At 32.3% G+C, this 25,355-nt stretch overlaps 1 protein-coding gene across 11 annotated transcripts in view; it reads left to right on the top strand.

The window, feature by feature from the left end:
• The window catches only part of Pan3 (poly(A) specific ribonuclease subunit PAN3), a 162,702-nt gene that overhangs the window by 102,385 nt on the left and 34,962 nt on the right, over window positions 1–25,355 (top strand). For 9 of the 11 annotated variants that reach the window (XM_078016185.1, XM_005317061.4, XM_005317060.4 and 6 more), the window contains 10 exons: window positions 1,055–1,159; window positions 3,132–3,189; window positions 9,328–9,489; window positions 9,726–9,842; window positions 9,926–10,027; window positions 13,147–13,312; window positions 14,397–14,487; window positions 18,947–19,086; window positions 21,716–21,845; window positions 22,263–22,327. In XM_078016185.1, the coding sequence (XP_077872311.1) occupies window positions 1,055–1,159; window positions 3,132–3,189; window positions 9,328–9,489; window positions 9,726–9,842; window positions 9,926–10,027; window positions 13,147–13,312; window positions 14,397–14,487; window positions 18,947–19,086; window positions 21,716–21,845; window positions 22,263–22,327 (1,136 nt within the window). The remainder of the gene's footprint in view (window positions 1–1,054; window positions 1,160–3,131; window positions 3,190–9,327; window positions 9,490–9,725; window positions 9,843–9,925; window positions 10,028–13,146; window positions 13,313–14,396; window positions 14,488–18,946; window positions 19,087–21,715; window positions 21,846–22,262; window positions 22,328–25,355) is intronic. The other 2 variants (XM_078016184.1, XM_021730138.3) reach the window with 1 other exon arrangement.

The raw sequence follows: 25,355 nt of genomic DNA, 5'->3' as shown, positions 1-25,355 counted from the left end.
TAAGTAAAGATTCCACAGTGGTTTACCCTGTTTTGGGTGTATTTTATTTTGTAGTTATTTACATTTTTATTATATTTTATCATATTTGTAGAAAGAAGAAATTTGTACAGAGGTTCTTTTTTCACAAAACTATCTGCTATTTTTAAAGAGATTAACTATGACAGATTTTATGTTGTTTTTCCCCTTCAAGCCATTCTTAAAAATATGCTTATAACAAGCCTGAGGTAGTTAAGCCAAACTACGCTATCTGATAACAGGAAACCAAAGCAAGAGAAAAGGTATTATTTTCTCTGCAGTTATAGGTTAAATGAAACCTTACAGAGATATTGCAAAACCACTTTCTAATTGTAATTCAAAACAGAATAATTATCTGAGGATGCCAGAAAACAACTGAATTTATTTTTTTTAAAGAAACGAATCTTCTAGTTAAAAGGATGAGGTGGCCCTGGGTGTGGTGGCACACAATTCAGAGGATCTCAAGTTGCCAATCTAACAACTTAGTGAGACCTTGTCTCAAATTAAAAAATAAAAAGTAGTTCAGGGATAGAGCACCCCTGGATTCAATCCTCAGTACTGAGGTTTGGGTTGGGGGAAGAAGAGAGACAAAAGAAAAGTTATAAGGAAAAAGAGACACAGAGCTACTTTGACCTTCTCATTGGAGCTTAAATGTTATTATTTCTGAAGAAATGTTTTCTCGTTTACTTTTTAAAATTGATTTTTGAAATATAGTTTATTCAGGGGCTGGGATTGTGGCTCAGTGGTAGAGTGCTCGCCTAGCACAGGTGGGACCCGGATTCGATCCTCAACATCACATAAAATTAAAGGCATTGTGTTGTGTCCATCTACACCTAAAAAATAAAAAAATAAATATAGTTTATTCAGAAAGAATTCTGTTAATTGCTATTCTCTGAGGTGTTTAATTCACTGTATTTAAAGTTTTAAAATGTATCAAAATTTAGTATTCATGTAAATATTAACTTTTATCAAGTCAATAATAAAACTTAACATTTGAGAAAAATTGATGATTATTATTTCCCTCACATACCTTTTTTAGGTATTTCCAAACTACCATATTTATCCTCCAACTGCACCTCACGTTGCGTATATGCAACCAAAAGCAAATGCACCTTCCTTCTTCATGGCTGATGAACTCCGACAGGTATGCTTTCAGAATTTGTAGAACTAATGAGTGCTTAATATACTTTTGTGAAGAAAAGAAAAATGAACAGATCAGACTATATAATCACATATGCTGTTCTAACACAAATAGGATTTAGAATTTATAAATTTTATTTAAGAGCACCTGGTTTAGTCTATCCTATTTATTAACTCTTGATTTTAATTCTTGCGCCAAAGGAGTCTTATTAAGGAAGTTGGGGCCTAATCCCACATGATAGAAATTAGGGCCTACTTTTTCTTCTATTAGACGCAGGGTCTCTGGTTTTATTCCTAAGTCCTTGATCCATTTTTGAATTGAATTTTGTGCATGTGGAGAGCCTACATCTTGGGAGCAAATCTTTACCCCTCACACATCAAATAGAGCACTAATCTCTAGGATATATAAACGACTCAAAAAACTAAGTACTAAAAAAACAAATAACCCAATGAAGAAATGGGCCATGGACCTGAACAGACACTTCTCAGAAGATGATATAAAAATCAATCAACAATTATGAAAAAATGTTCATCATCACTAGCAATTAGAGAAATGCAAATCAAAATCACTATTAAGATTTCGTCTCCCTCCAGTCAGAATGGCAGCTATTATTAAGACAAACAACAATAAGTGTTGTCGAAGATGTGGGGAAAAGGGTACAGTCATACACTGCTGGTGAAACTGCAAATTGGTGCAGCCAATATGGAAAGCAATATGGAGATTCCTTGGAAAATGGGGAATGGAACCACCATTTGACTCAGCTGTTCCTCTCCTCGGTCTATACCAAAGGATTTAAAAACAGCATACTACAGGGAAACAGCCACAATGTTTATAGCAGCACAGTTCACAATAGCTAAACTGTGGAACCAACCTAGATAACCTTCAATAGATGAATGGATAAAAAAAAATTTGGCATATATACACAATGGAATGTTACTCAGCAATAAAAGAGAATAAAATCATGACATTTGCACGTAAATGGATGTTAGAGAATATAATGCTAAGTGAAGTTAGCCAATCCCAAAAAACAAATGCCAAATTTTATATATTTATATATTTATATATATATATGGAGGCTGGTTCATAGTGGGATAGGGAGTGGGAGCATGGGAGGAATAGACGAACTCTAGATAGGGCAGAGGGGTTGGAGGGGAGAGAGGGGGCATGGGGTTATAAATGATGGTAGATTGTGATGATCATTATTATCCAAAATACATGTATGAAGACACGAATTGGAGTGAGTATACTTTGTATACAACCAGAGATATGAAAAATGGTGTTCTATATATGTAATAAGAATTGTAATGCATTCTGCTGTCATTTAAAAAAAGAATACCTATTTTGAGAAAATTTTAAATAATTATATTTTAGAACAAAACAAAATAACTATTTTAATGGGCTACCTTCATATCCTTTATATTGAATGGGTATTTGATATATATAACTTAAATGTCTCTAATGTTTAATCAACACCTTGGCTGTAGGTATAGGTTGAAAGTAAACAGTTTGCCCCAGAAAAAAAGCTACATTTTAAAAAATCAATATTTTTTAACGTAGGTTTTATAAAATAATCTAGTGTTTTATTTTTTAGTAAACAGCTAGATCAATATTATAAGTAGAATTTTATTTTACATTCAGTTACTCAAAAATATTTTTGTTTCACAGAATTAAGTTGTACCAGTATAGTGATTTTAGAATGAATTATTGACTGTCTTAGTAGTCAACCGTCAGTTTTCAGCACCAGATTGGATTCATTTGTGGGGTATAACCTAGCTGTTTAAATCCAGATTTAACTCTATAGATAGGTCTTTCTAGGTCTGGAATTTAGATATTTTAACATTGAAAAATACTGTTTTATCAGTATTAAGAAGTACACATAACAGAAAAATTATTACTTAGGTTATTTAGTTATAATAGGAAGTCTAGACTTGATAGGCTGTGCTTAAATATCAATATACTTATTTACTTTTCTTAGGAGCTGATCAACAGACATTTAATAACAATGGCTCAAATCGATCAAGCAGATATGCCAGGTAAAATACATATTGCTTCATCCTTCCTTTTAAAGTCTATTTGAATTCTTACATAATACTACATGTTTTTATGGATTAATAAGAAGCATTCCAAGATGCTACTGATCATCTAGATTATTTCAATTAGTTCTACATTTCACAATATTCTAGTTTATTTAAATAAATAGTTAATTTTAGGATACATTAGTACATCATTGTCTTGGGAAATTAAAGTATAGCTTCTTAAACATAAGGAGAAGGTAATTATTATTATTTCTAAGACTACAGTGTGCCAATTAATGATTACATGTTTTACTTTATTCCTCTGAAAAATTCTGTGGCATGTTATTTTCATCTCCATTTTATGTGTGAGGAAAATTGAAATCAACAGATTAAGTAATTAATTGACCTAGAGGACCAAAGAATAAATGGCTAAGTCAGGATTTAAACCTAGTTGTTTTATACTGTACTGTTAATGTTTCTCAGTATGCTAAAATATCTTTCCCTGGCTTACTTATTCTGTAAAAATTAAATATGACATAATGTAACAAACTTCATAAATAATGTAGTGGGAATATATTTGCTGCCAATTCAGCATAGACTAGTGTGTGTTAACTTGATTGCTAATTAAAAGGAGTCTGGCGACTGATCTTTCCACTTTGGATGAGCAGAAAACTTAATGATCTCTGAAAGTTTTCAGGTTGTATTTGAGGCCTTAGCCAGGGCAAAAATGGACAAAGAAAAAGAAATTGGAGGCATATGATTAGAAAAAAGAAGAAAACAAAAACCAACAAAACCCTCACAAAATAACAAGTAGAAAGAAAAAATTAAGCCAAAAAAAAATTGCAAAGGAAAAAATACACCTGTTACATATAGACCATATAACTGTAATTAGACATTATTTGCAGTAACAGAATTCAGTGATATTGTCATGGGAATATTACATAGCAGTTAAAATGAGGAAAGTATACTCAGAAGGAACAATGCAAAAGAATTTCAGTAATATTATAATAAGTTAAAAAGTGAGATGCAAGAGACTACATACAACATACCCTGTTATAAAGTTAAATAACTAAAAGTAATATATTTTTGTATGTGCATATGTATATATATATACATTATGTTTTGAGGAATTTATAGAGATGTTATAAAATTGTTTATAAAATTGTGGCTCAGCGGTAGAGCACTTGCCTTGCAGGTGTGAGGCACTGGGTTTGATTCTCAGCACCACATAAAAATAAATAAATAAATAAAGGTATTGTGTCCATCTACAAATAAAAAAAAATATTTTAAGAAAATTTTTAAAAAAGAGAGAAGGAAGGCAGAGATTGGTAGAGAGGACCATATGGTTAAATGTATGTTAACATGAAGAAGGCCTGAGGGTTTTTTTGGTTGCCAAATTGGAGATGCTTACTACATTATTAAGAATACTTAAGGGCTGGGGTTGTGGCTGAATGGTAGAGCGCTTGCCTAACATAAGTTAGGCACTGGGTTCTATCTTTAGCACCACGTAAAATAAATAAAAGGTATTGTGTCTATCTGCAACTAAAACACACACACACACATCCCTACCTGTATTTACTTATATAAAAGAATACTTAAATAAAAGCATTCCATGTGTAGATATGATTTGAGTATCATAAACTAAGTTATGGTTAATCTAGTCCCATGCACCGTGTTCAAATGCAGTTTAATAAATGATTTGCTTTGTCACTTCCTTAACTCTGATTTTTTTCATTTTCTCATATTAACTATTTGACTAACCTTTATTAATGTTTGGGTCATGATTTCCTTTTTGTTTACATTTTCTAATTTATACTTCGTACTTCTGTCAGTTGATACTTTTCAACTCTGAAGTCATAATCTGTTTCTCATACATCAATCAGTGAGTCTCTCAACCAGGAATGATTTCACCCCCTCAGGGTTTCTGGCAATGTCTGAAATATTTTTTGTTGTAACCACTAAAAGCAAGGTGCTACTGGCATCTAGTGGATAGAGGACTGGGGTGCTGCTAAACATCCTTCAAAGTATAATATCGTTTCCCACAATAAAAAATTATCCAGCTTAAGATGTAAATAGTTCTAAGGTTGTAGAACCCTGAATAGTAAATTTTATATTTTCAATATCTTATCTAGTCTGTCATTATCTATGTCCTTTGAGGAAAAGAAACTAAAATTTTACGTTTTTATTCGTTAGTTTTAAAGTATTTAAGAAATTGTGCTCCAAACTAAATTGAATACAGCTCTGTTATTTGTAATCCTCATAATTTTCTTCTTAGATTTTACCTCTATGTTGCTTTTCTTACAATAATAATTGTAGGGCCTAATAGTGATCTGGTGGTCTTTGTTCACGACTTATTATGCATATGTTATATTGGACTGAAAACAAAGAAGACTAGAACAACAGTAAATAATCCTGTCTTTAAAATCCAGTATCCCTTCATTATAAAAGCTGAATAAACTGAGGAATATACCTCAGCATAATAAAGTCCATATAAAATAAGCAAACAACTCACATAGTATTTAATGGAAAAAAGCCAAAAAGCTGTTTCTATAAGGTCTGGAATAAAACAAGGATGCCCACTTTTACCTCTTTTGTTTAGCATTGTTCTGGGAATCCCAAGCTAGAGCAATAAGGCAAGAGAAAGAAATAAAGAACATTCAAATTAAAAACGAGGAAGCCTGAGTTGGGGTTGCGGCTCAGTGGTGGAGCATTCACCTCGCACTTGTGCAGCCCTGGATTCTATCCTCAGCATTATATAAAAATAAATAAATAAATAAATAATATATTGTGTCCAACTACATCTAAAAAGTAAATATTAAAAAAAAAGAGGAAGCCAAGCTTTCACTATTTGCAGATGATACGATCTTACATATAAAAACCTCAAAGACTCCACCCAAAAACTGTTAGAACAAGTAAACAAATTCAGCAAAGTTCCATGATCCAAAATCAACATATGAAAATCAGTACAATTTTTAATACACCAATAGCAAACTGTCTGAACTAGAAAATAAGAAAGTAATGTCTTTTACAATAGCTGCAAAAAAAAATTTTTTTTAAAGGTGAGGGGGGAATTTAACCAAAGAAATGAAATATCTCTATAATGAAAATTATAAAACATTGATGGAAGATAAGCAATAGGACAGAAAAAAGATTACCCTGTATTCATGAATTGGAAGAATCAATATTGTTTATTCTATCCAAAGTGACCTACAGTTTCAGTGTAATCCCTATTAAACACCAAAGGAAAGTCAGTGGAATCTCCACTGGACAAGAATTATTTTGTAGTGCTATCAGGTACCTATAAAAGAGTCTTAAAAAATATTCCATAGAATCAGATACCTGAGAGGTATCCTTTAGAATAATGCTTAGTTTTCCACTGAAGCACAGCTTTTTTTTTTTACCCCCTTGGATATAACCTGTAAAATTCTGAATGACTTGCTAGAAAGTGATAGCAGAATAAGAGGATTAAGGGAGTGCAGTTGATTTTAGTTGATTATCTTTCTTACTCATTCTCTGTCACACTTGTGATATGAATACCACTGTTTGGCATAATAAATTTCAAGTTTCCAGAATGGTATTTAAGTTTCTTTATAATCTAATCCCAGCATACCTATTCCAGCTTTATCTCTATTGTGCCTCCTTTGTGGCATACCTTATGCTCCTACCATATGAAAGGTCACCATTCCTGAGAACAGTGAACACATGTAGACCTTGTTTGTTCTGCTTAATCCTTATTGCTCATCCCTTCCACTTGTTTTAGCCAACTGAAAACAGTCTTTTCCTTCAGTTTTGTAGTAAAAATGACAATTATTTTATGAGATCTCTCCGTGTACCTTTGGGAATGGCTCCCTTCTTTGTTGTTCCATACTGAAGTCCCTTGACCAGCAACTCATTTCTTTATCTTTTAGGAACTTGTTAGAATTTACAAATTCTAGCTTCCGCTTTAGATCTGGCTCAGTTAAAAATGCAGGATGGGTTCTGTGGTTGGAGCTCTCAGTAGTAGAGCACTTGACTCACACATATGAGGTGTTGGGTTTGATCTTCAGCACCACATAAAAATAAATAAATATACATATTGTGTCCATCTACAACTAAAAACAAATTTAAAATAAACAACAACAATGCAGAATGGAAACCAGTGAACTGTGTTTTAACAAGCCTGGATGATTCTGATGGGTGCTAAAGTTTAAGAATCAAGCCATGGTGAATGGCCTTTTTTAATGTTTTGTATAAATCTGTGTGTATCCTTTTATTTTCTCTAACCATCTTGATGGTAAGGACCCATATTTCATTAATACAAGTTTGCTTAGTATATAGTAGGTACTTAGTACATTTTTAGATTTTATTTTAATTACTTCTTGTAGTAAGTGCTCCTTATGAAATAGCTGAGAAAGAAAAATTTATCCCATCATTTGATTTCTTTGTGGAAATTACATGGCCCATTCAGATGAAAAGTAGTAAATGGACAAAAGTTAAAACTATGTTCCTGTGTGTGTGTATCCTTAACTTATAGGATCTTTTAGTAGAACTTGACATAGGTTTGAAAGTGACATTGATTTATTCTATTTTACACTATGGCCAAAAATGCCATCTAGATATTAAGAGTATAAGAAAGACCGAAGAATCAGAGTCCTTGGTTTGTACCCAGCTCCCTTTTTGAGCTATGTAATTCTTATTTTCCTTATTTATGAAATAGGGAACCCCACTTCAAATGGTTGTTGTGGGAACTAAGAGATAGTGAGCATAAAGTATTTTGCAAAGGCAGAGCATTTTGAACCTGTCTTCTGGAATTAGTGAGTTTTCTTAATGGAGTTTCACTTGTATTTCTTACTAACGATAGGTCATAGATTGTTTTTTTTATTTGTAGGATTTTATAAAGAGGTAATGCCATATTTTGAAACTAACATTAAGCATGTTTATTGTTGTTTTTGTGAAGATTTTTTAACAAAGGTTTTTTTCTATGCTTATACTCCAAGTTCATTTATAATTTTTCCACTTGAAATACTTGGACTGTATTTCAAGACTGTTAAATAAAATAGAAGCTGTCCGATTAGAAACCAAAATTGTCTTTACAGCATTACAAAACTATTTGTCTTGGGGCTGAGTTTGTGGCTCAGTGGTAGAGTGCTCACCTAGTGCAGGTGAGGCTCTGGGTTTAATCCTCAGCACCACATAAAAATAAATAAATAAAAATAGAGGCATTGTGTATACCTACAACTAAAAAAAAATATAAAAACACTAACTTGTCTTTTTAAATTATAAACTTAATACATGTTTGTTCTAGAAAAGAGGGAACATAAAGATAAGGAATGTAAATTGCCTGTTGTATCTGTAGAGAAACAAAACACTGCATACATGAGCAAATTCTTATTTATTACATATCCTTAAGTATAATTTTCATGGAAAGCATGGCAGTCAAGGGTTCCCCCTTCCTCCTTTTTATATTTTGCTAGGGATTAAAGCCATGGTATTTCACTGAATGACTAATACAAATACCTGTCTATAATCAGTTTCCTATTCATAATGCATTTATACTACCTATATTTTCACTATTAATTGCAGTGAGCACTGCTTCACTATTTGCCTCTTAATTATTTTAGTGATGGCAGAGGAAAGTCATTTCCTTGAGTTATACTTACTAAAGATTGATTTTGATACCAGTTGTTACATTTATAGGTACATAGGTATACACGGGTAAGCATAGTACCCAGCTTAATGTGATTTGTTTTGAATTTATTTGTGCTTTAAAAACAAGAATTCATGTCAAAATATATTGTGTAGAAAGTAAAATACATGAAAAAACATTCTATCTTGATTTTATTCAGTGACAGAATAAAAAATGTTTAATATCTAAAATGATATTTCATTGTGTCTAATTATTTCTGATAAAAATGCATATTATACTATAAAATGGTGAATAATTTTGAGTGTATAAACTTTAGTTGTTCTATGGTTGTTTTATAATGCCCATTTTATTGATACTTAAACCACAGTTTGTTTTATAGAATTGTTATAAATGCTGAGACTATTTGTAATACAAGGGTGTGTGATACAGGAGTGGTATATAGTAGTTTTGATTTCTTCTTTATTCTGTGAGAGATTTATGAATGTCTGAATATCTGTAATTGAAAGTTGTCTTCCTGTGAATTACTCTAGCAGTCCCCACAGAAGTTGACAGCTACCATAGCCTATTCCCCCTAGAACCACTGCCACCCCCCAACCGGATACAGAAATCAAGTAATTTTGGATATATTACATCTTGCTACAAAGCTGTAAATAGCAAAGATGATCTGCCATATTGCCTTCGGAGGATACATGGTAAGGAAAAATAAATTTTCCTTTTTTATATTATTGAGGCTAAGATTATTTAACCCTTCCTGTATATCTTAATTTTTTTAGTATATAAATTTAATGGATAATAATTTTTTTTTCATTTGGAAATTAGTATCTTAAAAGTACCTTAAACGTGTGGTATAGCATTTTCTTCACATTTCTGATGGAATATTAGGGAGATACCATTTTTTTCTACATAGTAGAAAAACTTTCTTTTTCAGGTTTTCGTCTTGTTAACACAAAGTGCATGGTGTTGGTTGATATGTGGAAAAAAATTCAGCACTCAAATATTGTAACCCTGCGTGAAGTATTTACCACTAAAGCATTCTCCGAGCCTTGTGAGTAACTTTTACTAAGATTGTCTTAACCTTTGTTATTTGAAGACAGATTTCAGTAATGAGTGTTTGTGTTTTATTTTAAGCTCTTGTGTTTGCATATGATTTCCATGCTGGAGGAGAAACTATGATGAGCAGACACTTTAATGACCCTAATGCTGATTCCTACTTCACAAAGAGAAAATGGGGTAAGAAAAAGAAGCAAGCAAACTGTATTCTGACAAATACTTTTGCTGGGTAGAAGAGTAGTTTTATATTTTTAAAAATGTGTTAACTTTATTCCTGTGATCATTCAGTATAAGGACTCTATTGCATTTTTAAAAAGTAATATCTCAAATAGATGGAGTTGATTTGTGATAAGTTAGGAAACAATGTGTTATATATACTTACTGAGGTTAAGATGAGTTATGAAGTCTGGGGTTGTGGCTCAGTGGTAGAGCATTCGCCTAGCATGTTCGAGGCCCTGGGTTCAATCCTCAGCACTACATAAAAGAATAAATAAAACAAAGGTATTGTGTCTGACTACAACTAAAAAATAAATATTTTTAAAAAAGGTGAGTTATAAATGACTTAGACATTTGATGTTTGTGATCACTGGGAATATGTTAAATATTTTTTCCTCTTAAAATGTTTTTTTTTCTTTTAAAATACAATGCTTTCTGAATAAGGATGATTTGGAAAATTTATAAATTAAAAATAAAAATAATCCTTACTCATAACCAAAGCACAAATATTATAAATCATTGGTATATTTCTTCCAAGTCTTGTTTTATTTTTGTTTCCCTTTGCAGTGTTTTGGTTTTTGTCATTTTATATCATATTGTGCCTTTCATTTATTATAAATATTTGCCTTTTTTATACTCTAAAAATAAGTTATTGACTCTCTTACAGTCCAGTGTGACTGTATAATCTTTTATGTGATACTTATCTAAACAAATGTTTTATTTTAAAGATAGAATTCCATGTTGTTTAGGAAATCAATCTTCAAATAGATTTATAGTTTACTGTTAAGTTATTCAAGTATTTTATAGGGAGTATTTTCAATGTTTTTTTTAATACCCATTTCTAATATTTACTTAAACATATCATTTTATGATTTAAATTTTGCAAAGAATTGACGTTTTAATTGTATTCTGATAAATGTTTATTTAAAAATAAATTCTTTCAGAGAAAAAGTAAATTCATTTTGAGATGTTTATTAACTTATGTATTTGGGGAGGGTCTCATTTTCTAGTCTGAGGCCAAGAAAGAATCATCATATTCTTTACTATGGTTTTAATCTTTTTAAGATTTTCTTGAGGGGCTGGGGATGTGGCTCAAGTGGTAGCGCGCTTGCCTGGCATGTGTTCGGCCCGGGTTCGATCCTCAGTACCACATACAAAGATGTTCTGTCCACCGAAAAAATAAGAAATAAATATTTTTTAAAAAAAAGATTTTCTTGAATATGTAACTTAAAGAACTTAAAGGAAGTGTCAAGATTTGAGTTTATAACCTTATAGTATCTTTCATATTATAACTCCTTTAAATTAAGACTAATTATAGACAAGCAAAAATATATTGCTTCAGTTTACTTGTGATTTTGCTTTCTGCATTCTGACAGTTGAAAAGAAGAAAGTTGTGGTTACATGGTTGTTTTCACATTAAAAATCTGGTCATGTAGTGTGGTCATTTTTTTTCTTTTGCCATGTCATCTGTAGACACATGTATAATTTTATGGAAGGGGATGTGGTATGACTCTTTATAGATGAATATGGTTGTTGTTCAAGTTTATTTTAGTATTAACACCTGTGAAATGACTGTTGGCTTTAATTTATAGCTGGGTTTTTAACCTCAACACTATTGACTTTTTAGACTGCTTAATTATTTTTGTGGAGGCTGTCCTCTGCTTTGCAGAATGTTTGGCAATGGCTTCTACCTATTGGATGAAGTAACAATCTTCTGTATCCCAGTTGTAACACCAGAAATATCTTCAGACATTGCTAAATGTTCCCTGTTGAGATCCACTCATTTATAGCATTTTTTCCAGCTTTTTTTTTTTTGAGAGAGAGATTTTTAATATTTATTTTTTAGTTTTCGGTGGACACAACATCTTTATTTTTATGTGGTGCTGAGGATCGAACCCAGCGCATGCCAGGCGAGCACGCTACCGCTTGAGCCACATCCCCAGCCCTCCAGCTTATTTTTATCTTAACTGTTTTGTTTTTTGTGTTGACTCATTACTTAATATAAATTAACATTTGTTTTCATCAGTGCTGTTTGCAGTGTTTTAAAATATTGTTTGAATGGTTATAACTTCCTTAAACATACACTTATGGAAATCTGTTGTTTTCTTGTATTTTGTGGTTTATTAACACAAAATATTTTTAAAATCACATTGTAAAATATACTAACACTTTTTTCTAGATTTGATATCTTCAATTATGTCCGAATTAAGAGGTAGTTTTTTAATTTTGTATGGGCTACTAAATTTTATCCCTAGCCATAATTATATACTTATCATTTGTTTTCTCTGCAATTAGGTGTTTGACTATGTTACTTTTATATCTGATTCAGAAAAGGTTGATTTATAAGTGTGAATATAAGGTTGTATTCCTTGAAGTAATTACAAAATTTTGACTCAGTTTATATGCTGCTTCTGATTTAGGTATTATGAAAAAAACGCTTATAAGAGGTACTTGAATAAAAATGATTACCTTTTACAGAAAATCAGATTATGTTTGCTTTTTATCATTATCCATAAGTAACATTCAGTGTTTGGCATTTTTGTTTATGTAACTTGGGTATCATCCTATCTCACTGACATGTCTGAGGTAGAAAAGGTTGAATGGACTAAGAAAAATAAACATACCACTTAAGTGATTGTGGAGATTTCTGCTTCCTTAGAGCCAAAGAGTGGACAACTCTTATAAGTTTGAACAGTAGGATACACTATAATTATTCATCTTTTACATACAGTAACAGTCTCTGTAGTTCTTGTTTTTAATGAGAATTTGTAGTTTTTTGGTAATTTTTAAAATATTTTTTGTTTATTGTCCAGTAGTTATTTGGTAATAGAAAAGAACATTTCAGGGAGAGCTTAACTGCTAACAACAGTAAAAATGATATAATTTCAATCATAGAAACAATGGGGGCATTTCTTTTGAGTTCTTAGTAATACACTAAAATTAACACACACACACACACACATTGACATGTTGTGCTACAGATATACATGAATTTTCTTTGTTAATTTTGGATTGAATATTTTAGTCTTTTAGTTGATTACTTAAATGAACATGTCAATTTTAAAAATTCATTTGTTTTGTAGGCCAACACGATGGACCGTTGCCCAGACAGCATGCTGGATTATTACCAGAATCTCTTATTTGGGCATACATTGTCCAGCTGAGTTCTGCATTGCGAACCATTCACACAGCAGGTTTGGCATGTCGAGTTATGGACCCAACAAAGATTCTGATAACGGGCAAAACAAGGTATTAGCTTTTTGAGTTTTAGTTTTAGTTTATTGACCATCTAACTTATGACAGTACGCAAAATGTGAAGGTTTGTTGTATAGTTATCCAGAAGAACTCCTGTGACTTTTGAATGTATTTGTAAGTTTAAAAAGAAAATGTTGAATTCTTAATGAAATACCTGATTGTTAACCAAAAAATATTGGTAAAAATTAGAAAGGTATATGGAGTGAGGGTTATGGGAATAGAGAAGCAGTATCAACACAACTTTTTAATGTAAAACTATGGTTCTCAAATTTTACCATGAAACAGAATCACCTGGAGAGTTTAACCAGATTGTTGGGATCTACCCTCTACCCCCAATTTTTCATTTTGTAAGTCTGTATTGGGACCTGAGAATTTGCATTTTTAATGAGTTCCTAGGTGTTGCTGTTGGCTTAGTCTCATGCTTTGAGAATTGACTTATAGAGATAAGTAACACAGACCTTGACTTCACCTAGTTGTGAGTAGCCAAAATTATGGGAATTGCTTGGGCGGCAGCATGGCATAACAAACTGAGGATCTGGTACCAGATTTCCTATGTTCATATCCTGGCTCTCTTAGTTTCTGTATGTCCACAACAAGTTGCCTAGCATTTCAGCTTCATTAGACAGGTACTATTATTAACTCCATTTTCCTTATTTTTAGGGTACCTGACTCATAAATTCATTGACAGATTTGAATGGCTTAGTACATGTAAAATGCTTAGAATGACTGGTACATCTTTAGAAAGTATTAGGAGACTAATTTTCTTTCCTGAGTAACTAACAGGCAACTTGGAGGGATAAAAAGGAGACTGATCTGTTAGTCAAAAAAGCATGGGTAATCATCCTGACTTTGTTACTGACTTTATAACTGAAGGCATATTACTTGATATCTCCTGACTTTTGATTTCCTTATCTCTAAAATGGCTGGTGGAGATTACATGAGGGTAGGCATTCAGATGTAAGTTAGAGTACTAATATTCTGAGTCCTTCTTAATATGAGATGAAATGCTAAATAAATACTCATTAGTATATAATTAGAAATATTTAATTATTATTTTTTAATTCTCTGATCCTTACAGGTTACGAGTAAATTGTGTTGGAGTTTTTGATGTTTTGACATTTGATAACAGTCAAAATAATAATCCATTGGCATTGATGGCACAGTATCAGGTAAGTTAGAATTACCGTGGATACTTAAGTGTTTTTGTTTTCGTAAACAAAAATCTTTTTATTTTAAAGTAACTCAGGGTTTTAAGTCTAGATTTCAGTTTATTCTTGAGTAGTCTCTGCAAACTTTGAACATGTATTTCTTAACCACTGTGATATATTTAGTGTAGAGCCCTTATAGATTGGAATATATAGAACTGATGATATTATCAAGAGACTCTGGATGTTTAAGATGGAAATGTATTCATGTGATTATGAAATTTTGTACTCAGAATAAATATATTAAAATATTAATCAGCTGAATAGATTCTACTAAAAACATTACTTTTTTTTTACTTTAATTAAACCTGTTTTTTGTTTTACTTTTAGAACACTTGTCTCATTACCAAAAATAAAATTTTAGAAATAGTTTCAAAGAATTGTTTTTGGATTGGCATTTTCTGAGTAATTTTTTTTCTTTTTATTTAGTTAGAATCTGTCACTCACTGCTTCTGCATTATAAGAATTTGGTTATTATATAACTTCATTCTAGTAATGTTGATTTATACTTTGCTATTTTGCTATTTCTTATTTCCTTATTAATATGATAAAGTATAGAAAAATATCTGATACTGTTTAACTTCATTCTGGTAGTGTTGACTTAGGACTCACAGTGTTCTTAGCAATTTTTCTAGTTGTTATTTCCTTATTAATGTGGTATAAGGAAATAAAGACCTTTACCAGGACTGGAGGTAAAGCTCAGTGGTAGAACATTTGCCTTAGCACACAGATGAAGCCCTGGGTTCCATCCCCAGCTTTGCAAAATGAAAAGCCCTCTTGTAAGGAAGCATTAAAAATAATTGCTTTTGCCCGATTACTCTGTGTAAGTAATGTGGCTAAATTTAAATTTTTCATCTTGTCCATTTTGCTTTGTCATGCTTGACATTAGTATATGCAACTGTCCTTTTAAGACAATTTTAGTTCTTTGTGGGATAAGAAGTTTTTGGTATTTTTGGACAAAAGACAGAATCTTTTAATCTTTTGAATACTTTATGTGCCCATTGCTCTTCTCTTCAATTTTTGATCAAAGCTTTGGAAGATTTTCATTCACCTTAGTGTAAGACAAAATTTTAGAACAAAGAGGAAGGAAATGACGAAACACTACCGTCTCTAGTAGTGTTTACTGTTCCAGTTAATGCATAAATCTTTTTGCTGCTGAACCACAAGCAGTGCAGTCCCAAGACTTAAAGGCACTCATTGCACCCAGTTGTATGCAGACTTTCCACATCTTTCTAGATAGCTACATCTAGTGAGCAGTAAAGGGAGGACTGATTGTTTTTTCCCCCAGCAGCAGCTTTCTTTCACACAAGGGGGTATGCTTTATTCTTCCCATCTAGGATATGTTTCTTAGTGACTTTTCTTCTTTCTTATACTTAGTGCCTAAATAATTGGCCCTGATTAATTTTTCTTCATAATCTTTGTACTTCCAAAAAGTGACTGCTTATTAACTATTAAAATACTAGTGCTCTTTATATATCAAAATAATATACAATTTTTGAAGGGATTTTTTTACTTTTTTTTTTTTTTACTTTGTAGACTACCTCATTATCAATCATAAAATTTTAGAAGTAGTTTAAAAATGAAAACCATGCCTTATAGTTATTAGGCACTGCCCCCCGCCCCAATACTTTTTTAAAACTACTGTTTATGGGCAGGGAATGTAGCTCAATAGTAGAATGTTTGCTGAGCACGTGTAAGAAGAAGTTGGGCTCAATGCAAACAAAAATTTTTCCTTCTGTGCCAAAGCAGTATTATTTTCTACAGTTTATATACAGAATGTGCAATATTTCATTTATGTCATGAGTTACGTAGTTGCTCTGTAAAGAAACAAAAATGATCCCTGAGTTTCAAACCAACTTTAGTAAGCTTTTAGGGCAACTCATTTGTAAGCCAGGACCTGCCCCTCACTCAAAAACTTAGTCAACCTTCAACCAAGTGTTATTTTCTCCTTATTTTTCAGCAGTAAAGGATATATCAGGTTTTCTTTTGTGTTTCTTTCCCTTTTTTTTGGATATATTTTTCATGTAGTTTATTATAGTAAGGTATAGGAGAGAATTAAAGATAGTCCCTAAAAGGGAAGTGTGATATTACAGAGAAGAAGGTACATGAGAAAGGAGTGCATTGTTTCTTGTAGTATATTTTTCATAGTCTGTTTCAGACACGTGCATAGAGACTGACTTTCAGTAAAATGGACATAAGTAGAGCCATAGATAGAATCAGAGAAAGAAATCAAGAAATCAAGAATCAGGAAGAAACTGAAAATGAGTTGGGGGGAAAACCTCCTGAATTCAACAAATGGGGGGAAAAAACCAGATGGAGGTAAGAAGCAAAATAACAAATGGAAAATTATTTAGTTGGGCAACAAGGAAAGGAGAGTTACTGAGTTTTTTTTTTAATGTTAAACTCTCATAAACAAGATTTTTATTAATGTCTTTTATTTTAAAAATCAGTTCTAATCTAATCTGGATCATGTTGTGTATGTGCTTTATTTCTAAAAGTGGATCATTTCCACCTTGAGTCAAACCTAGAGAGGTGGTGGGATGTACTCAAAATAGATGGTGTAATTTTTTTTTTTTTTTAACTCACCTAGTTCTTCAGTTATCTTGGACCTTTGCTTTCCTGTCTCATAATAGGGAACAATGGAACAATCTAGGAGGGAGGCTTAGTATAGTATCAATTCAAAGTGGAGCCAAACTGAAAATTTCCACTGTTTCAAGGATTGAGACTGTATGTTGGTACATGCTGCTCAAATACTTGATAAAAAGCAACTACCTTCAATTTGCTTTACTAAATAATTTGATTGAAACACCTATAGAAACTTATAGTTAGCATTAACAGTACTCTGATTTCTCTTGGTCAGTATTTCTGTAACTTTGTTAATATAACTTAGAAAGTTTTACCTGATCTTAAATTTGATTAAAGGGACTTCTCAGAGTTTTTATAGCAGTGCTCTCCTGAGAACAGGAATGATGGCAGTAGTGAAAGTGCTCCTTGCCATGCCCCTTCCATTCTGCCATTCTGGGATCTTAACTCTGGCACAAATCCTTGGTATCTCTTTTGATAGATTTAAACTAGTTTATCTGTCTAATCAGTTTTTCTAATTTTAGGGTCTCATGTTCAAAGTGTCAGATTCACAAATGCTAGTTTTTGTATACTTTTTAAATTTTAATTTTTTTTTTTTTTTTGGAGGAGGGGATGCTTTGGGGAGGTAATGGAGTTTGACTTAGCTATCTAGTATTAAAATTTCATTATGACTGTCTGAAAATAGGTGGTTTTCCAAATATGCCAGTTGTAGACATTCAATTAAACTTGTGGTTTGAAACCCTGGCTGCATATCAGAATCTCTTGTGGAAGCTTTGAAAAGTACCAATACTGAGACCAAACCCCAGGCTGGGTGAGAAGCACTAGGTGACTTTCTTGTTTATTTGTTGTTTTGTTGTTAAACTTCTCAGGTGATTTTAATGTACAGCTGGGTTTGAAAACTTACCAAAAACCAACACTCAGTAAATGAGATATATCTAATATTCAGATGAGATCTTGGATTTTGAAGATTTTAAGAAATCTGGTAGAAATTACTTCAAATGATTTCATGTTAACTTGGAGTTACTGCATTTATTGTTGGTTGCCTACCAAGTAGGACTATTTGGGGGTGATAATAGGTGATAAAAAAATAACTTAATCAGTCAGTGTCTTTTGAAAATCCTTTTAGAAAAAAAGCCTGAGAATGGTAAATTATTTTAAAAAGAAAATAGGAAAGAAGTAGTTCCAGAACTCAAAGATCTATTAGAGTATAAGCAAACATAGTCTTGTTTAGAAACAAAGATATTTGAGATATCTTTGAGGTTTGCACCATTTCAATATTCTAGAGAATAAACATGCTCCAAAATGAGGCTAACATTTATGTTTATAATGGGAAAACTTTCCTTCAAATAATTTTTACATTTGCACTACATTCTGAAACTCATAGAAAATGGGAAAACTCTGTATGTTAAATTGCAACAATCATAGCAAAACCAAATGTGTAGTAAACTTAAGTTTGTTGTAATAAGGAAGAGTATCATATCTATTTAAATAAAAGAATTTTTTTTTTAAAAAAAAGCCTTAAGCAGCAGTTTCATAGCTGGCATATTAACTACTTAGAGTAATGTTTCTTAGATGTAATCCTAGAACTGCATTTATCAGAATTACTTGGGTGCGTTAGAAATGTTGGGACTGTTCACTAAATGATAATCTCTGAAGGTGAAGCTCAGAAGTTACCTTTTTAAGAAGCTCCCAGATGATTTTGATGAATATTCATATTTTAGAACCCTGCCCTAAATTCTTCAGCTTATTTAAAATATTTTCTATTAAGGTAGTAGTATCATGTATTAAATGTATACCTATGAAATAAAAATTAAAAGTTATATTTATTCTTTCATGTCAGCAAGCAGATCTGATATCATTAGGAAAAGTTGTGTTGGCTTTGGCTTGCAACTCTTTGGCAGGAATACAGAGAGAGAATTTACAGAAAGCCATGGAATTAGTGACAATCAACTACTCCTCTGACCTGAAGAATCTCATCTTGTAAGTTTTAATATATGATAAAATATATGTACACACACACACGCACTTGCACACTTATATGAGATTGAGCTTTTTATTTTGTGTATTGCTTATTTTCATGTGGATCCTTTTAACAGTGATTCTGTTTTAGTTCCCACTATTTAAAATGAAGCAAAACATAGATGACTTTTCTTTTTATTCCCAAGTATATATTTCTTGGAATAAGTTAATAAGCCATGCCTTCTAATTAATTATCGATGTTTTAATGCGCAACCTCTAGAGCTATACTGATGTTCTCTAACTACATGTATCCTTTTAAAATTAAATTAAAAATTCAGTTCTTTGATTTTTACTAACTGTATTTCAAGGGTTCAATAGCCACATATAGCTCCTGGCTAATATACTGGACACACAGAATATTTTCATCATTTCAGAAAGTTCTCTTGGCCAGAATATGAAAGCTATCATAAAATAAACCTCAAATGCAGTCTAATTATATATTCTCTGATCCAAACATTTATCAAAAAACAGTGTAGAGGATCCCGTGCTTATGCTCCAGTATCCTAAGACTCCATGGAATTCTTAAACATAGGTTTGAAATGAGTTTGGTTTAAAATTAAAAAAAAAAAAAAAAAAAAAAAGCACTGTGGACTACTCTCAACACAGGAGGACTTCTCCCTATTTCAGACATTATCTAATATTGGTAGGTTTCAGAGGGTTGGCAACTGCGACCTTTATGATCACATTTTGAGCAGAGAAGCTAGGGAAATACTTTTGTAATTTTTCTTGTTATGTTCTAGAAGGAATTAGAATTTATTGATCCTAATCAACAGTTTCCTTTAGCTTCCAGCTGTCCCTTCTAATCTTTCTATGTAGCCCTGGATGATCTACTTTGTTTTCGGACCGGCCCTGGGAAGTGGAATTGTTAATAAATGGCGTAAATGTTCTTGTGACAGAACACTGGAAGCCAGTCATTGCCTGGATCCTATTAGTAGTTGAATAAGATGGTTTATTTTTTAAATGAAAATATTTGTTTTATGTGTGATAACAGCAGTGATTCCAAGCCTGAGTTTGCAAAACCTAGGATGTTTCAGATAATTTCAGGTTATAATCTCTAGATTTAAAAATTGGGAGTAGAGGATAAAACGTAACAAATTGTATGTTCATAATTATCCAAAGTGGTTGATGATTCATGGGGATTCATTTTATTATTCTACTTTTTTAAATAAATGTTTGAAATTTTCATTAAAGAGTAAACAAAAAGTCGTACTTTAATAATTACAAACTAAAAATTTTATAGCAATAAACCATATGTCAGGAACTTTTGAACTGCTTAATGTGAGTTAATTTACTTAATTCTCCCAATAATAGTAAGTTTGATGCCATTATTAGCCCCATTTTAGAAACAAATTTCAGACATAGGTAAAGTAACTTGTCAAAGTTGCATAGCTTGTAATAACTTCCAATATTATTGGCCAATATAAATGTTAGTAATTACAGATAAATAGCTAAGATACTGTAGATTATTGGCATGGGTAATCATTCATTTATTCAATAAGAAAATACCTACTATATCCCAAATGCTGGGAATACTTCAAGATGAGCAAGATTTCCATCTTTTGGAAACTTACATTCTAAGGGGAGAAAAGTTAATAAACATGTAAGCAAATAAGATTTTCAGATAGTGATAAGTCCTGTGAAGACAGTAAGCTAGAATTGGACTCTTTTGATCTGTGTTGCACATAAAGATTGCTCAGAGATGAATATATGATGACACTTGGTAAATTAAAGTGGCAGAGCAGAATACAGCTTCCAAAAAATGCTGGGGCTCATTGAGCTTAGCAAAATTGAAGACCCAGTATTAGTTTCAGAAATTATCTTTGGCCAGGTGCAGTGGCATGCACCTGTAGTCTCATGTATTTAGAGGCTGAGGCAAGAAGACCATTTGAGCCCGATGATTCAAGATTAGCTTGCGCAACATAGCAAGATCTCTATCTTGAAAACAACAGCAAAAAATTACCTTTGATGAGCAACAGGAAAAGCTCTCAACCCCATAGCCATTAAGTGTTTCACCCCCTCAAAAAGTTTGTAACTATCTTTTCATCTAGCACTGTTATAAAGAAGGGTTTGAGAATTGAAATGGGTAAGTGGAACCTTCCTCTACTTTTCTTTCTTACTTCTACAGTAGTGAAAATATGTAGAAAGAGACATGTTTTTTTTCTGTTGGCTCTTAAAAGCTTTCCAAGAAGAGAAATAATAATTAAGCTTTAAAGGTGAACCTGAGTTGCATGAAAAGTATGTTTTCAGATTGAGTGCACTAGATGATGATAAAAGCAATAACTATGTATTTGTGGGTTTGGTTTTTTATTTATTATTATTGTTTTATTTGGGGGGGTGAGGAGAGTTTACCTGGGATTGAACTCAGGGCACTTGACCACTGAGCCACATCCCAACCCTATTTTGTATTTAGAGACAGTTGCTTAGTACCTCGATTTTGCTGAGGCTGGCTTTGAACTCTTCTGATCCTCCTGCCTCAGCTGCCTGAGCTGCTGGGATTATAGGCATGGGCCACCATGCCCAGCTGGGTTTTATTTTTAATTTTTTTAACTGCATGCTAGATATTTAAGTGATTCCTCTTTATCCTGGTTAGGTATTTGTTGACTGACCAAAATAGGATGCGAAGTGTAAATGACATCATGCCCATGATTGGTGCTCGATTTTATACTCAATTGGATGCTGCTCAAATGAGAAATGATGTCATTGAAGAAGACCTTGCAAAGGTAAAAAGTATAGCTAAAAAGACTGTACACATTCTTGGATCTGTGTGTATAAGTAGTTATAAAACAGTAATTATTATACTGAATATAGAGCCTAATCGTCCAAGATTGCAAATATTTTTGTAAATGCTGAATATTTAGCAATTTTTGACATCCTCTGGGCATTGTTTTCTTTTTCATTCATGTTTTTGTGATAACGTGACAAAAGTCTATCATGTGAGTTACTCTATGAGTCCCTAAAAATGGGATCATCTGCATTATAGACTTGTGGTGTTTTAAAAGTATAACCAAAAGTTTGTTGGGGATGTTAGAATGTATTGCTTAATGATTGCATCAGTGCAGGATATTAATCTTTGTAAATTTTGGTTTTTATGTTAAATTAGCTGGACATTAACATTCTCTTTTTAAAATGTTTTATAGGAAGTTCAAAATGGAAGACTGTTTAGGCTTCTAGCAAAATTGGGAACAATCAATGAGAGGCCGGAGTAAGGATTTACAGTATTTTGCAATATATTTTTAATCAAGGGCACTATTTTATGAAACAAGAATGTGTGTACCTTATTTTTACTGCTTTTATTTGAAAAAAAAAGGGGGAGGGGGAATTTTTCTCATGTGAAGTGACCTAGTCAAACACAGCCTAGGTGTGTTTGACATTATAAATTTTACACACATGAACACATACAGGAAATACAGTGTTGATATCTGTATTGTGGTTTGCACATGAGGGAACATTTTACAAATACCTGTTTCCTTTTTAAAAGCTGGATCAAATCAGTTTTCCTTGGTCCATTCAGAGACTTCCTAGAAATTTCTAATTATTGCATGCCTCTTATTTTCTATTAAAGTACATTAACATTGGGAAGATATTACCATTTTACCCTATTTATCTAATTCTATCCTGTTTGTAAATTAAAGTTACTCATCTCAATAAGAGTTGATATTTGTACTGTATAACTGTCAAGTACAGAACAGAATTGCAGTTAGTGTGACTAAAGTGTAAGTTATTTTTCAGGATTGTCATCTATTTTTTGAAGTTATGGGTATTAGATAGATATCGTTGCTTGTGGGATTTTTTTCCTACCCATGAAATTCAAGTCCACTGCCTTTTTTCAAAATCTAAAAACTCAATTTTCCCTCAAAATTTTCCTAAAAGAAGAAGACATATGTTAAACTACTTTTTGAAAACTCTTTTAGCTGTGTCTTCTGGTATTTATCTCTGTACTTTACAATATATGCCTAAACTGCTGTTTCTTAATTTTTTTAAGTATTGAAATTCAGCTTATGGCTCATCACCTTTCTTCAACACTCAACAACACACTCTCTTACATTGTGCCACTTAACCCGTAATTTTGAGTTAAATCTATACTTGGTGTTGACATTGTTATGACTAGGTAAAAAATATTGTTCATAGCTGCACTACATAGTAAAGCATAATTATATTTCCTTTCTTCTGTGCAGTTTGTTTGTTTTTATGTTTTCCTGGAGTTGATGATTGTCTTATATAGAAAACTAAGCAAAGGAAAAAGTATTTACCACGAGTTCATTGCAAACACTCTGCCAGAGTTATAAAACACCTTTCAAAAATAGATAACCTATCGGTTCCTTTTTTTCCCCTCCCCTTTAGAGAAATTCCCCTGAGCATCCCCACCGTCCTGTTCCCATCTGGGCTGGTGTGCTTTATACCCTGCCCAAATGTGTACTTGACCTGGAGCTTCCCTTCACTCTTGTCCTGGGAGTTCTCCTTATCTCTCCCTTTGTGTTGGACACCCGGTTTCTTGCTTTTTTCCTTGATTTATTCTTTTGATTTAATGGAGGACATTCTCCTGTAGCTTCCCATGAAAGGTGAGTTTTTTGAGTCCTTGAAAGTCCAAAAATATCTTTGTTCTGTTTTCATATCTTATTGATAGTATAAAATTCTTACTTGTCCTAAGAAAAATTTCCAAAATTTATTTTTATTAGGTTACTATATCACCAGTATTAAAAGATTTATGGTGAAAAATACAAAATCTCTCTTCAAAACTGACTTCCCTAACCTCACCAATTGCACCCACTAATACTTAGTTTTGATTTTTTTCTATACCCTTCCTGAGCTACATATACTACTGTATTTTATCCAGCACTACCATTACCCCCACCTTTTTTTTTTTTTTGTCCTTGGTACTTGGGTTTGACCTCAGGCCCTTGCACATTCTAGGCAACACTGTACCACTGAACTATATTTCCAGCCCTTTTTATTTTATGACAGGGTTTCACTAAATTGCCCATACTGGCCTTAAACTTTGAATCTTCCTGCCTTAACCTCCCATGTAAGTGGGATTACAAGCATGTACCACCATGCCTGGCTACCTCTTTTTAAATATAAAAATTGCAAACCATACTCAGCATTCTTTATATATTACTTTTTATAAAAATTTATTTTGGAAGTCTTTATGTTTATGTTGAGTATATGTCGAGCACCATTCTAAACAGTATACAAATATGACCTGATTTACTTCTTATGATTTCTCTGTGACAGGAATACTGTTGTTATTCTGATTTAACAGAAAATGATGCACAGATGGATTAAGTAACTTGTCCAAGGTCACATAATTATTAAGTAAATGAGCCAAGATTCAGGATTTGAATCTAGACTCTGTGGTTTTAGGGCCTGTGCTCTTAGCTACTAAGCTATGCTTCCTCACATTTTATGTCAAATAATGATCATTCCATGGATTACTTTTATTTCTTCAGTTCCCTGTGGATGGACATTTGTGGTGTTTTTAGTATTTTGCTGGTGTAAACAGTGCTATAGGGACTAAGTTATGTGGCTTAATTTTGTTTAATTTTGTGTGTGCATAATGATAGGCACAATTGTAATTGCTAATTAGTGGATATATCACTATAATTTCAGAGCTATTGCAGAAAAAGTTTGTATAATTTATGAGAGTGCCTCACCAACAATACCTTTTTCAAAGTTTTGGAGTTTGATCAACCGGATGAATAAGAAAATGATTTTAGTGAAGTTTTAGTTTGAATTTATTCTTAAGGGACTTACTTGAGTATCTTTTTTCTTTTTTTTTTTTAATCTGTTTCTTTTCTTTTCTGTCTGTACATATCCTTTCCCATTTTTATTTTTGGCTGGATTGCCTGTCTTAATTGATATAGATAAGAGTTAGAGAGATTTAGTCTTTGTGATTTTTTTCTTTTAATGCTGTCATTTTTCTTTTGACTTTGCTCATTTCCCCCCTATGCAGATATTTACATATGGAGTCTAATGATCTAACTTCTATGCCTCTGGATTTTGAGCCTTATATGAAGGAATTACTTCATGCTTTCTTCGAGAATGTTTGTGGCTTGTAGTTTCATTCATTCATATTAATTTTTTGTATATTTAGAAATTATGTAGGGTGTAAGGTATGAATCCAGGCTTTTTTCCCTCCAGACAACTACCTAGTAGATAAAAAGCATTTTTTAAATTGTCTAACTTTTGCTCATAGTATGATACAGCGCCTCCTACACATTCTTTTAATGGTA

The sequence above is a fragment of the Ictidomys tridecemlineatus genome, chromosome 6, assembly GCF_052094955.1.
Source record: "Ictidomys tridecemlineatus isolate mIctTri1 chromosome 6, mIctTri1.hap1, whole genome shotgun sequence".
In the NCBI taxonomy this organism is placed as follows: Eukaryota; Metazoa; Chordata; class Mammalia; order Rodentia; family Sciuridae; genus Ictidomys; species Ictidomys tridecemlineatus.
Note: the sequence above shows the minus strand (reverse complement) of the source record. Positions and strands in the feature narration are given on the sequence as shown.